Genomic DNA, 17,045 nt, shown 5'->3' on the forward strand with positions numbered 1-17,045 from the left:
TAGAAGCTTTCGAAATGTGGTGCTACAGAAGAATGCTGAAGATTAGATGGGTAGATCACATAACTAATGAGGAAGTATTGAATAGGATTGGGGAGAAGAGAAGTTTGTGGCACAACTTGACCAGAAGAAGGGATCGGTTGGTAGGACATGTTCTGAGGCATCAAGGGATCACCAATTTAGTATTGGAGGGCAGCGTGGAGGGTAAAAATCGTAGAGGGAGACCAAGAGATGAATACACTAAGCAGATTCAGAAGGATGTAGGTTGCAGTAGGTACTGGGAGATGAAAAAGCTTGCACAGGATAGAGTATATATTATATATATATATAATTTCACATGTGTATTCTTTGTACCACATTAACATCACAAAGGTATAAATCGCATTCACAACAACTTTCATACATGAATTGATCCGGTGGGAAAATAAAAAGAAAAAGGAGTACAAAAAGTGAGATAAAAACATGTGATGGGATACATGTCACACATTACAGAACATTATGTGTATCATAATGTAATTGTAATTTGTACTGTTAATATGTAAGGTACTGTACCAGTACAAATGTAGTTATAGATTTCCATGGTCCTTAGAAAGTTTAGGCCGAGAATGGCTTTTTCAGCTACACTTGCAAAACACCTTATACAATTTTTTTACTGAATTACTAAAATATATTACTTATGTTAAAATATATACATCCTAAATATAAAAACGTTTATGAGTGGACATAATTCTTCCTCATTTCCATACATATCATACAACTCACGGCACGGGAAACGTTGTAAAGACTACTCATATTATAAAACCAGCATAGACACGATTCTGTGCAAATCGTTACGTCCTATGCTTGTCAGTAAGTCAAAGTCAAATAGCCAAACTATACATCCTCATTTATGTTACTTTCTATTATTAGCAAATAAAACTGACTGGAATTTATCTCGAGGTCTCTTATTGCTTAAATCTGTCTTATTGTTGGGCAAGCTGTGTGGGTGATTTTTGAAATAGTTGTATATTTCCACTTCTTCAGGTATTTTGATACTTCTACCATTACGTTAATTTTTATTACTAGATCTACGTTAGGTGATGGTACTCCTCTCTCTTTGCTTGATGTGCTCTTCAAATTTGTCGCTGGAATATGAGCTTTGTAACGTCTGGTCAAGATGTTCGTGCTGTAACTCATACGATTACTGACATTGTACACTCCTGGAAATGGAAAAAAGAACACATTGACACCGGTGTGTCAGACCCACCATACTTGCTCCGGACACTGCGAGAGGGCTGTACAAGCAATGATCACACGCACGGCACAGCGGACACACCAGGAACCGCGGTGTTGGCCGTCGAATGGCGATAGCTGCGCAGCATTTGTGCACCGCCGCCGTCAGTGTCAGCTAGTTTGCCGTGGCATACGGAGCTCCATCGCAGTCTTTAACACTGGTAGCATGCCGCGACAGCGTGGACGTGAACCGTATGTGCAGTTGACGGACTTTGAGCGAGGGCGTATAGTGGGCATGCGGGAGGCCGGGTGGACGTACCGCCGAATTGCTCAACACGTGGGGCGTGAGGTCTCCACAGTACATCGATGTTGTCGCCAGTGGTCGGCGGAAGGTGCACGTGCCCGTCGACCTGGGACCGGACCGCAGCGACGCACGGATGCACGCCAAGACCGTAGGATCCTACGCAGTGCCGTAGGGGACCGCACCGCCACTTCCCAGCAAATTAGGGACACTGTTGCTCCTGGGGTATCGGCGAGGACCATTCGCAACCGTCTCCATGAAGCTGGGCTACGGTCCCGCACACCGTTAGGCCGTCTTCCGCTCACGCCCCAACATCGTGCAGCCCACCTCCAGTGGTGTCGCGACAGGCGTGAATGGAGGGACGAATGGAGACGTGTCGTCTTCAGCGATGAGAGTCGCTTCTGCCTTGGTGCCAATGATGGTCGTATGCGTGTTTGGCGCCGTGCAGGTGAGCGCCACAATCAGGACTGCATACGACCGAGGCACACAGGGCCAACACCCGGCATCATGGTGTGGGGAGCGATCTCCTACACTGGCCGTACACCACTGGTGATCGTCGAGGGGACACTGAATAGTGCACGGTACATCCAAACCGTCATCGATCCCATCGTTCTACCATTCCTAGACCGGCAAGGGAACTTGCTGTTCCAACAGGACAATGCACGTCCGCATGTATCCCGTGCCACCCAACGTGCTCTAGAAGGTGTAAGTCAACTACCCTGGCCAGCAAGATCTCGGGATCTGTCCCCCATTGAGCATGTTTGGGACTGGATGAAGTGTCGTTTCACGCGGTCTGCACGTCCAGCACGAACGCTGGTCCAACTGAGGCGCCAGGTGGAAATGGCATGGCAAGCCGTTCCACAGGACTACATCCAGCATCTGTACGATCGTCTCCATGGGAGAATAGCAGCCTGCATTGCTGCGAAAGGTGGATATCCACTGTACTAGTGCCGACATTGTGCATGCTCTGTTGCCTGTGTCTATGTGCCTGTGGTTCTGTCAGTGTGATCATGTGATGTATCTGACCCCAGGAATGTGTCAATAAAGTTTCCCCTTCCTGGGACAATGAATTCACGGTGTTCTTATTTCAATTTCCAGGAGTGTATATTGATCTAGTTTCAAAAGGTAAATGCTACCTGCATACACTTTGTGGGGGCAGAAAGTGAAAGCTGTGCTTCCTACAGAAGTCTGATCCACTGGCTTGTTCACCAGTCCGTCGTCTCCCGTCTTGTGCAGATCTGCAGGCCGAGGCGGATGTTTTCCGGAAACGACTCTCCAGCAACAGGCAGGACTTGGCGCAGCTGCTCTCACTCGGTGCGACGCACGCCTCGCAGCTGTTGCTTCCCCTCGCATTCGAACGAATGGTAAGTGGAGTTTTTTTCCTCCTCTTATAAACTGTAGTATACGTACAGGGGGTGAGAAAATGACACACACCATCTGGCCAGTTCTTGGAGACTGTTTCCCAGATTACCTTCTTCACACTGTAGCTATCTTTGGCTCTCCAGTTCTAATACTAACCTTCTGGAAGAATTCTGAACCAACCTCTACTTCTGTAAGCCTTTTGGGGCTATGGTACAGGGAGGCTAAGCTCGGAATGGTTAGAGATCGAAGAAAATCGTCTGTATCTTTCTTTTCTCGTATGCGCTAGCTACTTCTTTAACAGATTCAGATAACTTTGCACCCAATCCTGCTTTACAAGCTGAAGCATGTCAGCTTCATATTTAGTGGAGAGTGGTCTAGAGTCTCAGTGTGGCATTTCAAGTCACCATCAGCATCAACCTGCAGTTGAGGTCCACCAGTTAGCGCGTGTTGCGTCTGCGAGTGGCTTTGTTAAAGGCACTGCGATACTGGTCACAACCAGAACATTTTATGAATATGTCAAGGCCAATGAAAATCTCTGTCAGACTAACCTGAAACCGGATGCTGCTTTCTGAGAGCATTCATCTCAGTCGTTAGCCTTTCTGCACGTGTCTCGTGGCCTAACTCGAACCATTATCGAGTCTGAATTCTCTGTCTGTAATTTATGAACACTGCGACCAGTGATTTTCCCACTACCGAGAATAAAAGCTGTGGCCTAACTCGAACCATTATCGAGTCTGAATTCTCTGTCTGTGATTTATGAACACTACCACCAGTGATTTTCCCACTACCGAGAATAAAAGCTATGTGAACACATACACTGGACTCGCATTCGGGAGGACGACGGTTCAATCCCGTGTCCGGCCATTCTAATTTAGGGCACGGCTGACTTCCTTCCCCATCCTTCCCTCATCCGATGAGACCGATGACCTCGCTGTCTGGTCTCCTTCCCCATACAACCCAACCTTAACACACAGAATGGCCACTGTGCATTATGACTGTTTGCATTCTGACAGTAGTATACATGGAAAGCAAAAGGCCGCAGTATGATCTGTGTCTTTGTGTAACTTTTTGTGGCGTATGTAGCAACGTGCCAGTCCCTAAAATATCATGTGAGCCTCAATTTCGATCCTTTGAGAAGAGAATTAGGCGATACCTGTTTTAGTGAACTGAAAAGGTTCTGAGTAGATTAAATCTTTTTTCTATAAATATTACGGATGTTTGCTGGATGGTAATTTCAAAGATTGATAGTTGCGGGTTCCGCATTTAAGAATGGTTTCTGCCGACATCGTATCATGTCCTGTCATTGCATCTTCTTTTCGTTACCATCATCTATGCATTTCACTGCAGCAAAGGCAATTTACCTGATACGTATCCAATATTTTGTAGAGTTAGTACCTCACAGCTTGCGAGAATGTTTAAAGGACGACTTCTTTATTACATTTGCGGTGCAGATGCGCTTCGTTGATCATACACTGCACCTGCTTAGGAAAAGTGTAATTGCGAAAAGTTATTCCGTGAAACCAATGTTGTACAGATAGTTTCGATTTAAAGACGCACTTTGCTTTCTGAATGAAACTTGAGTCTTCAGACAGCTGCAGCAGTCTTGAGGTATTCGTATTCGAGATAATTCCTCTCGTGGTTCTTCACTACAGCCCTGCAGAGTATTATGGCAAAGCGTGCTGTGGTCCAGGTAAGGACGCAGCTTACGATTTTGGGCTCTCACACAATACTGTGCACAAATATGTATGTATGTATGTTCAGAATAGTTCAAATGGCTCTGAGCACTATGGGACTTCAGAGGTCATCAGTCCCCTAGAACTTAGAACTACTTAAACCTAACTAACCTAAGGACATGACACACATCCATGCCAGAGGCAGGATTCGAACCTGCGACCGTAGCAGTCGCGCGGTTCCAGACTGAAGTGTTTAGAATCGCTCGGCCACACCGGCCGGCATAGATTAGGTCTAGATGGCAGAAAGCGCAGTGGCGCCATGGCAAGGACGACGGATTCAACGTTTTGGAAGGTGCAGATTCAAAAGTGTGCACCACCTTCCAATTCACTGCTCCTGCACAACGAGGGAAATTCTGAATTTTATTTTTCGTTTTCTACACTGCTTATCGACGTACCGGTAAGAGTCGTCAGCAGCCACGTGTCACCACTGCAGTGAGTTTGGGTTTGTCCGTACGCCGGGCCCCCTACTGTGTGGACTCGGCCCGTGTCGCTCGCTGGCCTCCCTCGCCCTGTGTTGCTGTGACGCCCACAGCCGGGCTGTCGGAAACTGGAAGCGGCTCAGACCGCAAACGGTATGTTAGCTGCCCGCTGCCCGCTAACCGCATGCTGTCACAGCGAGGACGAGACGCACGTCCCACACACACACACACACACGTAAACGCGTGGAGTATTCCTGGCGCACATCCGCAAAGCTCTACTTACGCAAATACGAATTGGAGGCGAGAAATCGCGATACCGTCTAGAACCGGTCGGCCATGTATGTATGTATGTATGTAAATTTAAAAAATATTGTATTCGAAAAGGATTTCTTTTTTCTCTGGCTCCTACCATTAATACAAAACAGATAAAGGAGGTATTTCATTCAAAAAATATGAAAAAGAACAACTGTATTGTGAAAACAACTGAAAGCTTTTTAATTTCCATTTCTTCTCGTATTTGTGATATAAGATTTGTGATATACGTAACAGTTTTGTTATTTCGTAATTGATTCATTACAATATACACATTCTTTTGTGAATAAGGTAATGTTTTAAATTCCAATGTCTATTAAACACTTATTAATAACTCAGAGAGAGAGAGAGAAGTTTTCAGTGTGTACATACTTAGAACAGCAACAGCAATGGCAGCTCAAAAACAATACACACACACACACACACACACACACACACACACACACACACACACACAAACACACACACACACAAACACACACACACACAAACACACACACACACACACACACGCACGCACCATAAACATATAAAATACTTTCTTTACACGGATGCATATTGTACATGCTCCACACGAAATATATACTCTCTCTCTCTCTCTCTCTCTCTCTCTCTCTCTCTCTCTCACACACACACACACACACACACACACACACACACACACACACATGGACGCACGCAGTGTGCAATGAAACATTCATAATCTCAAGCATGCAGTCAGAACTGTGACAAACAGTTCATCAAACTATTCCACACACACCCAGTCAAGTGGAACACCTTTTTACTAACGAATAAACCCACCCAGACGCATCAGTAAATAGCCCTGGGTGCAGCAGATTTCCACACCTATGCCCCCCGATGAACCACTTGTGATCGTGATAGGACACCCCTGCTTCCAGCTGGAATTGCAGTATATACCTCAGTATGTAACCTCAATCGAAATGTCTCCTGATAAGCATTTGTGGTGCAGCGCCAATGCCCTAGAGGCGGCACCTGTTGAGGTCCCTGAACGTGAAAGTCTTTCAGGCTGTGCAAATCACCGTGTTTGTCATGCAGACTTGTGGGATAGTCCAGCTCTACCTCTAGGACATATCCCTCAACAGCATCATCAGCAGCCACATATTTGATCTCTTTCCTCAGTCTGGTGATTTCCCCTTTGGACATCCATGAGAGCCCTTGAAAAGGAAGACTTTGTTCCATGGTTTGCCTTTGGAGACAGTTTACATCCAGGTACAGGATGAAACTGAAATCGTCAGACAACCTGTACTCCCCCTCAATTATTTGCAAGTTATTTGCCTTGGCATACCTGCGCACACATTGGCAAAGTCACTCGTGGACCGCATGTTCCAGGAAGACATGCATCTCGACGATGGTCAAGAATTCGCTGCTGGCTTGTGTCTTTCTTACCATGGCATCCCACGAAATCTCAGCCATATGCTACAGAGCTTCTCGAAGATGTTGCCGGTCAGATGTATATGGTGTTCATCATTTTACGTGTTCTGATAAATCAGAGATGCCGAAGTCCTGCTGTTCATTCACCAAGTGCCCGTTCTTTCCATTCATTATGGAAATGCCTCTTAGTTTACTAGAGAATCCAGATATTCGTATGGAAAGACCCCTTCTCCATCACAAGTTGAAACTCTTGAAACTCTACATCATCGAGATAAGTGGCTCCCTTACCTAAGAATATCTTCAGGACGCGTTGGTTCAGCAAATTTCTAAAGAGACGTGAGCATGAAGAGTTGTGAATCCAGGAAGTGGTGTGATCCTCTGTGAAGCGGCATGTATTTGTCAACGGTGTCAGCAATGACACTGATCTTATCATCCTACTACCCAGACTCGTCAAAGTGCTGAACTAGAAAGTGGGCATCATGCTCACTGAAATTGTGGAAAAGATGGCTGTGTGCTGTGGCAGTTGGTACTTACAGTTACACGGGTTGTCAGCTGCACACTGGGACTTCCCCGTTACGTGGCCACAGTCTCTACAGGGAGCTTCCTCACCTCTGTCCAGTCACAGTCCACAGGTATAACGATCAGCTGCCTGCTTGTACAGTGCATCATTCTCCTTCACGTTGGTCATGACGTTTTCACTATAAATGTTATAAACATCCCGTACAAGACTTTCAAGCTCAGTGAGCAGCCATCTCGCACTATTCCCTTGACATAAGATTTTAATTTTAGTGCACAGAACTTGATGGGTAGCCACATATCGTATGCATCATTTTGTGACAGTGATATGGGAGGCAGAAGCACCACGTTCACACTGTACCACAGGAGCTAGGAGGCGCTCTAAATCGACGTAAACGACGAAGGGACAGAAGTGTTGGTGAGAGGCATTCTTAAACTTCGAGAACCGTTTATCCTTGATAAGCATTTCCACACCTATTGTTTCCTGGCTCTAGCAGTCAATCAAGTGTCTTTCAAGATACATGCTCTTGGTAAACGACTTGAGACATCTACAGCAAAAATATCTTGCACCTTTTTTGTTTTCATTTAAGAGGAACGTAGGTGCGACATGCATTTTATCCAAACATTGTGTTGCCTATCGTCTTCAGAGATTAGCAGCAGGTCTACACTTTTTGGATGTTTCTCGGCTAATATGGACAAAAAGAGGGGACCACCTAATTTACGGTCGACTTCTTTGTCGATGTGCCACACAGCGTGTTAATGTTTGTCTTCTTCTTATGGCTTTCCTACATCCGGCCATAAACGAGAAATTAGAACGTCAGTGGACATCTGGTGTTTGTTGTGTATCTGTATGCACTGTATTTTTTGGTTAATTTCTATCACTAGTGAGAAGCAACCATGGAAATCAATTTAAATTCCTCTCATCATGATTCTGAGCATTAGGACATTCTTTTTGTTAGCAGTATATACTTTTGAACAGAGACGTAACTGGACCCCACAATAAATTGATCAAAATCTTATGAACATAAATCAAGGTAGAGCATACAGCTGAGTGTCTTACAGGACTCCCTTTCCTGCATCTCAGAAAAGTGACTCAGTATGACCACTCTGGTATCGACTCACCTCATGATGTCACGACAGCTCTCCCCCTAACTTGGACAATGCTCTTCCCCTAAACAACACGTCGAACTCCTAATAACTCTGCACACGAGAAGGAGAAAGAGACGCAGTTAATAAGTATCTAAGGAAGGAGAAATAAAAATCCGTATTTGTATAATAATAGTAATAAATTCTGAGTACTTACAAGTAAAACTGTTGTTGTGTTCATTACTGGAATACACTTCCAACAACTCATCATCAGTGGGCATGTTTGTCATTAAGGGCATATCCAGCATGGGTACTAGAGGAGGTGTACGACGTCGGCAGGGCAATGTGTCTGAAAGAATACGGACAAACCCAAACGAAAACACAAGTGCAAAAGAACTAGTAGCTGGTGCTCGTGTCTAAACACCGATGTTCGCATTGAGAATGTCTACAAACTAGAGCATCCCAAAAATAACAAACAAAAAATTTAACACTGTAGAATAAGCGATATCTGCCTCTGAACAATCGAAGTCGTTCCCCAGAGATCATCATCATCGTCATCATCATTATCAGCTGCTGGGTTCTGATCCCACAGCGAGTAACGCCTGCTCACACCTAGAAAAGAAGAAGTGGAACCCATAAGAATCACTTACACTACTAACCATTAAAATTGCTACACCAAGAAGAAATGCAGATGATAAACGGGTATTCATTGGACAAATATATTATTCTAGAACTAGAGTGACAGTGACATTCTAGGCAGTGATTACATTTTCACGCAATTTGGGTGCATAGATCCTGAGAAATGAGTACCCAGAACAACCACCTCTGGCCGTAATAACGGCCTTGATACGTCTGGGCATTGAGTCAAACAGAGCTTTGATGGCGTGTACAGGTACAGCTGCCCATGCAGCCTCAACACGATACCACAGTTCATCAAGAGTAGTGACTGGCGTATTGTGACGAGCCAGTTGCTCGGCCACCATTGACCAGACGTTTTCAATTGGTGAGAGATCTGGAGAATGTGCTGGCCAGGGCAGCAGTCCAACATTTTCTGTATCCAGAAAGGCCCGTACAGGACCTGCAACATGCGGTCGTGCATTATCCTGCTGAAATGTAGGATTTCGCAGAGAGGGTAGAGCCACGGGTCGTAAGACATCTGAAATGTAACGTCCACTGTTCAAAGTGCCGTCAATGCGAACAAGAGGTGACGGAGACGTGTAACCAATGGCACCCCATACCATCACGCCGAGTGATACGCCAGTATGGCGATGACGAATACACGCTTCCAATGTGCGTTCACCGCGATGTCGCCAAACACGGATGCGACCATCATGATGCTGGAAACAAAACCTGGATTCGTCCGAAAAAATAACGTTTTGCCATTCGTGAACCTAGGTTCGTCGTTGAGTACACCATCGCAGGCGCTCCTCTCTGTGATGAGCGTCAAGGGTAACCGCAGCCATGGTCTCTGGACTGATAGTCCATGCTGCTGCAAACGTCGTCGAACTGTTCGTGCAGATGGTTGTTGTCTTGTAAACGTCCCCATCTGTTGACTCAGGGATCGAGACGTGGCTGCACGATCCGTTACAGCCATGCGGATAAGATGCCTGTCATCTCGACTGCTAGTTATACGGGGTACTTTGGATCCAGCACGGCGTTCCGTAGTACCTTCCTGAACCCACTGTTTCAATAGTCTGCTAACAGTCATTGGATCTCAACCAAAACGAGCAGCAATGTCGCGATACGATAAACCGCAATCGCGATAGGCTACAATCCGACCTTTATCAAAGTCGGAGACGTGATGGTACGCATTTCTCCTCCTTACACGAGGCATCACAACAACGTTTCACCAGGCGACGCCGGTCAACTGCTGTTTGTGTATGAGAAATCTGTTGGAAAATTTCCTCATGTCAGCACGTTGTAAGTGTCGCCACCGGCGCCAACATTCTGTGAATGCTCTGAAAAGCTAATCATTTGCATATCACAGCATCTTCTTCCTGTCGGTTAAATTTCGCGTCTGTAGCACGTCATGTTGGTGGTGTATCAATTTTAATGGCCAGTAGTGTATAAACAAAACACTATAGAAAATATGTATACTTGCTTCATCCTCAGCCAAGGTGACCATGATGAATGACATCACAGCGTCGTCGGTAAACAGTGACAACAGTGCGGCGTCATCATTGTTATCCAACGTGCGTGGCCATGACTGCGGTCACCATCGTCGTCACGGATACCGCACGAGCGCTTGACTCCGATATCAGGGCTGGCTGGCAGTCGGAGAGAGAGAAAGACTCGGGTCGCCCTCCGCAGGGCTGTTTACAAACCCCTTCAGCCACGCAGCGTGCGCTGATCAGCAATTCAAGTCGCAATTCATCACGCTTCTTCTCTCCCCACTAACATTACTTACACATAGCGCATTGCGACAGTGCCCAGCATGTTGGTACACATTTGAACATGCCTCTCTCAACTTGCTACCACTCTCATTACTTACCAAGCGTTGACGCAAGGCAGCACAAACGGGTTTATTTCTCGTAAGAAGAAGAACTTCCACATATTAAACGAGTGGGATTGTGCTGTGACAGAAATGCACGAAATGGAATATGCTGGCTACAAGTAGCTGCTGATCGGTTACGTTTTGAGCGACACATTGCAGAAACTTGGGAAATCATCTCGACAGTTCTCCAAAAAGAGTGTAGATGCCGCCTGGTAAATAAACACAGCTGACAAAAGAACTGTAAAAAATGAGCTCGGGAGTATTTAAATAAGTACAAAAATTTTATTAAGAAAATAATATTTGCACATATCTGCAACACAAGTAAATCCGTTTTTCTCTCCACCACTGTACACTTGCCTAAGGTGTCTGACTGACATACAGTTGAACGATTCCAAATTCAGGATGGCAGTGTTCTTGAAAATATCCTACATTCATACCACCACCTCACGACCTTTGACGTGCATGACGCTCTCTCTGTGATCAGTTTCGGAGTGATGTCAGCATATCCTCACAGGTCATTCCTGTATCGTGGCGGCTACTGCGATAGTGGAATCGAGTCAATCACGCTACTGTCTTCCAAGACATGTCACACTGCATTGTTCTGAGCAGCTGGGCGGAAGTGACAACTGTGTAGAAACTTGTCGAAACACAGACTGAGTCGATGCGTGTGACAACAGCCACACCTTTAATCATCTTTAAACATGAGGCGGCCGTACTCGTCGTGGAGGCCTCGCCCGTGAGCAACAATGTTGTACCAGGAGGCGGGCAGCTTGGACCCTGGCAAGCAGGTCTTCAGCTGTATCTACAGGTGTTTCGTACACCTACATCTTGGCATAACCTCAGAGAATGAAGTCGAGGGTTGTAAGATCCAGCGATCGCAACGGCCATCAGAGAGGACCCCCCCCCCCCCTTTCCAGTCCTACAATGAGGTGAGTATTCTTCAGGTGCTTGCAAACATTAACATCAAAGTGGAATGATCTTGGATAATGCCCTAAAATACCTTGACTGAGAATCTTTGCTGTTGGCCTCCGATATGGCTGGCGTGGGTGTTGTCCTCATTCTAGATCTGCCTGTTTGGTTTTTGAAAACAACATCACGTATGAATGAGGCCTCATCCACAAACAATACAAACTGTATGAAGTTGGACACTACAGCGCAGAGAACGATACAGGATTGACACAAGCAGACATAGGGCTCAAAATCCGTTCGTCGCAGTGCTTGCACATTTCATCTTTGATTACTCATTGTGCACTGTACACAGCAACACACCTCACCATGAACACGACACAAGCTATCTGATGCAATGGACAGCTGACAGCAGGGTCAGTGGTGTGCTTGCGGCACAGGTTAATGCGCCACTGCGATGCTTGAGTGCTACGTGCCTAGTTGTGTACAGTAGGTCCGTTTGGTGGTCAGGTGTGTACACTGTTTATCAGCTGCTACTGTTCGAATGCACAACGGACACCCGAGATCATGGCCAGAGTGTGAAGAACTGCAGGCCTCATTGCAATACATGCATGCATTCAGACTGACAGTCGTTGCTTTGAAGAATTGCTGTGAGCTACATTGTTGTTAGGTGGTGTATGCTGCGTATGTCCTTAACACAATAAATATGCACTTTCGAGTGTTGGTTCCCTATCTCAATATAATCTATTGCGGAACCACTGTCACCTGTTTCAGTGTGACCCAAAAGGATTGGGGACCCCACGTACAGAGAACAAGAGCAGTTCCGTCCCACTTCCCTCAGACACTCCCGACGGCACCCATGTCTGTGGTGAGCACTCACCTTCCAGAACAACATACTGGGTGATGCTAGGGTAGATAGAAGAAAGGAAAACAGAATGGGCAAGTGAGAGAGGGACTCACGCACTAAGGGTTCTGTACAGACTCCCCATCCTGGGAATCGAGATTCCCAATGATTTTTGCCTATTATCGAGACTCTGTAACTTTACTGGCAAGATACTGGTCCCAGGAATACCAAGATCGATTCAGAAATTCTATGTTATTTCCTCAGCCCAGCCCAAACAAACAAGAACAAGCAAGCAGAGGACTTTAGTTTATGTATGTAGGGAGAGAAGATTTAATAACACATTTCTGTTTACGTACTAGATCATGAATACAACATAAATTTTATGTTTGGATGCAGTAATGTTCGTATGTTATAATTTCAACAGGTCATGAATACAATGTATGTCCAAATCGAAAACGACATTTTTATGTGATATAATTAAAAGTTAACAAGTTTCAGATTTTTTGCTTTACTTGTACCGGAAAACTTAGTTGTTGCCAAATCTCATGATTCCAAGTCAATGGAGAGCACCCTATAGGTTTCGATGAGTGAGTTTTCGATTATCAAAACACGAGACATAAAGGGCCGTATCTGTTGACTGGAGTCAGTTATAAGCTTACAGTTTTTACGCCGCCAAGGGTCGATATACCTTTGTATGTGACATAATTTGAACATGATACCCAGAACTTATCCAGAGAAAAAGATTCCTAAGAGATGGACAGACAAATAGACAGACTGTTAAAAAATAATACGAAAAGTATTTTCTAGAGTTATATAGTTACCAATTACGGATTTTAAGATTTTGTCCTTTATTTGCACTGTGAAATCTGGCTTCTTCCAAAATGTCATGATTCTAAATCAACAAGGAGCACCTTATGGATTTTTGTGAGTGAATTTTCAAGTATGAAAATATGTAATTTAAATGGCCATATATTTATTGCCGTGACTTAGAAGCCTACAATTTGTACAACGCCAAAGTAGCATAGACCTTAATATGTGATATAAATGTGAACTTCGTACCCGGAAATGGTCCAGAAAAAATGATCTTAACACTCGGACAGTCAATACATTCCTTCAAATCTGCAATATTCGAGACGTGTTCAGATACAGACGACATCGTGTTAGATGACGAGCAACAAACGCAAATTTTCGGCAAAAGCGATCAGCCAGGCAATAGACAAACGATACAAAATTTTGAGTCAAACTGACATTTCCCGTGTGCACAACTAACTCAGATAATGTTTCAGATATGGAGCGGCTGATGTCTATCATTGCGTTTGTAGAAGGTCATAACATGTGTTCAGGTTTCTCACAGCGTTGGTAACGAGTAGGATTTTGACGGATTTGTCAACAGTCTGGCCATTCTATTTTCGAAAATCGTTCAAAAGTTTGAATAGAATCTCCTCAGAGTTCCAGCCACGCCATGTGGCTTTACACGTAGGAAGTCGACGCTGCTGGCAGCTCCAGAACATTTCAGTTGGATACATCGTTACGGGAGTATACATTCATACATTCAGACGTCTGTAATGTCAGCTACCAAGAAATATCTGCACCTCTCTTATCTGATGTCACAGTTTGAGAAATGTATTTATTTAATTTAACCCCACTAGGCATCTGCTGTGCATTAATGTTTTTATGCCTGTACAAAACTGAATGTACTACACTCATGCGCTGGCAGTAATTTCAGTGTCATGTAATAGCGCTACATGTAACTGTATATTAAGACAGGCTGCTGCTTGTGGATGTTATGAAAGTAATTTGAACTATTTTCTGTGTGTCTCAGGGTAACAATGCAAGTGATCAGCAACTCCACGGTTGGATTAAGGACATGGAACGTGTGAAAGACATGCTGCGCACAAAACTAACCGGATGGTTACAGGACTTGCAATTAGCCAGCAAACAGGTGGAGCACTACGAGGTGGAAGAAGACAAGGACAGGCCAGGGCACTTGATACTCAGGTATAAACCAGTGTACACTCAAATGTCTGTCGTACTCACTATGGTTATTTGGAGTTTATCTCACTTTTATCCATTAAAGTATTCATTACAGTTATAGAAAACACAGGGATCATTTATTTCAGAATCGAGTAAAGAACTAGTACTAAGAGACAGTAGTGAAGGACATGGTTAAAGATACTCGTGATTTACAAAGGTTTTTGACTTCCTTTAGCCCTCGATTTTTTGATTCGTATTGTGTCTTAAAATGTGCCACGTATTACGTAACAGACCAGCGGAGAGAACTGACACAATAAACGGTGTTACTGCATTTACTAGAGAAAGTATTGATGGTTACAGACACTTCCGAAGTTTTCATAATTTGGGGAAACAATGATGTGGAACCTGACACGAAAAGTGTGCGTGTCCTCGTCTTATTCGGGACAAAAAAAAAAAAAAGAAAAAGAAAAAAACACTTCGGGAGAAATTACGGTAATACCATGTAGTAGCGACTCTAGTCCAGATACTGGCATCCAGTCGGTGAGGAAAAGAGGCCACAAGTCATGTTCATCTCAATAGATGGAGGAAAAATCCAAGCAGCGATGAGGGAAGATGGGAAGACGTCAGCAGAGGGGAGGAAGCGGATAGCCATCGTTCTTATATTTTGTCCTGTGGTTGGTGTGTTTAAATCAGTCCGTAGCATAGAGCGTAAATACTGGAGGTTGTGAGAGGGAGGAAAGCGGAATAGTCTCTCGAGTGGTTGACATATGGGGCCGTGGAATGGAGTATTGTAGGAGATATGTTGGCACTATGGAGGGTGACCAGGTGGCTTCCTATGTGGGAATGGGTAAGCTCCCAGCAGGCATCTCAGGTCTTGTGGCGGTGTTGTTGGATTCTTTCAGGTGGCTTATTGTGGGATAGCTATGGAGGTGGAGAACATGGATTGCGATGGACAATTAGACTCAGTCGTGATTGCTATCAATTGGATGAAAGACTTCTGCAGTTATATCTGAAGAGGTCGATAGGAGAGTCACTTTGGGATGAGTGTGTCTGGGAAATGGACTAGGTCTTCTGAAACGAAGGTGATCAACCGACATCCACAGTTAAGTTCATCATGGGAACTGATGTGGATATAAAGCTGTGGTCAGTGTGAGGAACGAAATTATGTGCTATAGGATGATGACAGAGACAGGCAGTAGCACAGATCACGGCCAGGGTGGTAAAATACACAATCAGGATAAAGTATTATGCAGGATGATTGAACATGATTTGTAGCCCACTGAAGCTGTTTTTGAGGAACGGTATTGTTACTCCACAATGTTTATTGTGTGGGGATTTTTGGTTTGCTACTCCACATCTGTCATCAGAACTGTGAGTGGGTTACTGGTTCACTGTGTATAGACACATGCAGATAGTGTGACGGGATAAAACTATCGACATTGTGTCAGGCAGTGGGAATGAAGGTAACAGTGGTTGGGAAGGTGAACTGAAAATCGGAGATGGGTAGATTTCAAGACAGGGGTGCACTACACAAAGGAAGCAGCTGATCGGATAGCAGAGTACTTGTGGAGTGCACATGGGGGGTTTCAGACTAGCCAGTAGTTTGAAGTACTCTCATGAACACTCGCCAGTTGGTACACATGTAGGGAAATCAGATAGCTTTCAGAGTAAAGTTAGTTCGACTCTGAAACTTTTATCAGTCAACTGTCGAAGTATTTGTAACATAGTTCCCAAATTTACTCTCCTCCATGAACGTTCTCAGCCTCAAATTATTCTTGAATTGAGAGCTGGCTAAGACCCTAAGTAAAAAAACTCTGAGATATCTAGCGAGTCTTGGAATGTTTATCGGAAAGACATATTCGACGCCGTAGGAGGGGTAGCGTTCATTGCAGTTTACAAAAAATATTCTCTTTACTGAGGTTGAATTTGAGTGCAATAGTGAAGTTACGTGGTCGCACATAACAGGACTAGGTGAAACCATATCAGTTGTTGGATGTTTTTACCACGCACCCGACTCCACTGGGACAGATGTGTAGCCATTCAAAGAAGGTAAATAGTCAGCATTGCATAAATATCCAGATCACGCGACACAAGCTGGCGGTGACCTTAACCTACCGAGTATAGACTGGGACGTCTATGGATTCACTGCAGGTCGTGCAGACAGACAGTCTTGTGAAGGACTTCTGAGCACGTTTTCCGAAAACTTTGTTGAGCAGCTAGTTCGTCAGCCAGCACAAACAGGCAGGACCTTATCGATGGCGTCAGCATAGAGTGGGGATTAGTGATCATGATGTCATCATAGCGACTATGGTTACGAAAGTCAGTAAATCAGTCGAGAACGCTAGGAGAGTTGATATGCAGTTGTCAGCGTCTCACTTAGACAATAAAATACAATCATTTAATTCCAGAATTATGGCCATGGAGGAATTATGGCTAAAGTTTAAAGAGACTGTAAATCGTGATCCGGAAAAGTATGCGCCTACTAAGTGGATCAAGG

General features: G+C 44.7%; 1 protein-coding gene across 1 annotated transcript in view; it reads left to right on the plus strand.

The window, feature by feature from the left end:
• The window catches only part of LOC126439682 (uncharacterized), a 54,121-nt gene that overhangs the window by 18,054 nt on the left and 19,022 nt on the right, over window positions 1-17,045 (plus strand). Inside the window, exons 2-3 of the mRNA XM_050090572.1 lie at window positions 2,747-2,874; window positions 14,397-14,572. Coding sequence (XP_049946529.1) covers window positions 2,872-2,874; window positions 14,397-14,572 — 179 coding nt within the window. The 5' untranslated portion in view covers window positions 2,747-2,871. The remainder of the gene's footprint in view (window positions 1-2,746; window positions 2,875-14,396; window positions 14,573-17,045) is intronic.

Source organism: Schistocerca serialis, unplaced genomic scaffold (genome assembly GCF_023864345.2).
Source record: "Schistocerca serialis cubense isolate TAMUIC-IGC-003099 unplaced genomic scaffold, iqSchSeri2.2 HiC_scaffold_1331, whole genome shotgun sequence".
NCBI lineage: Eukaryota > Metazoa > Arthropoda > Insecta > Orthoptera > Acrididae > Schistocerca > Schistocerca serialis.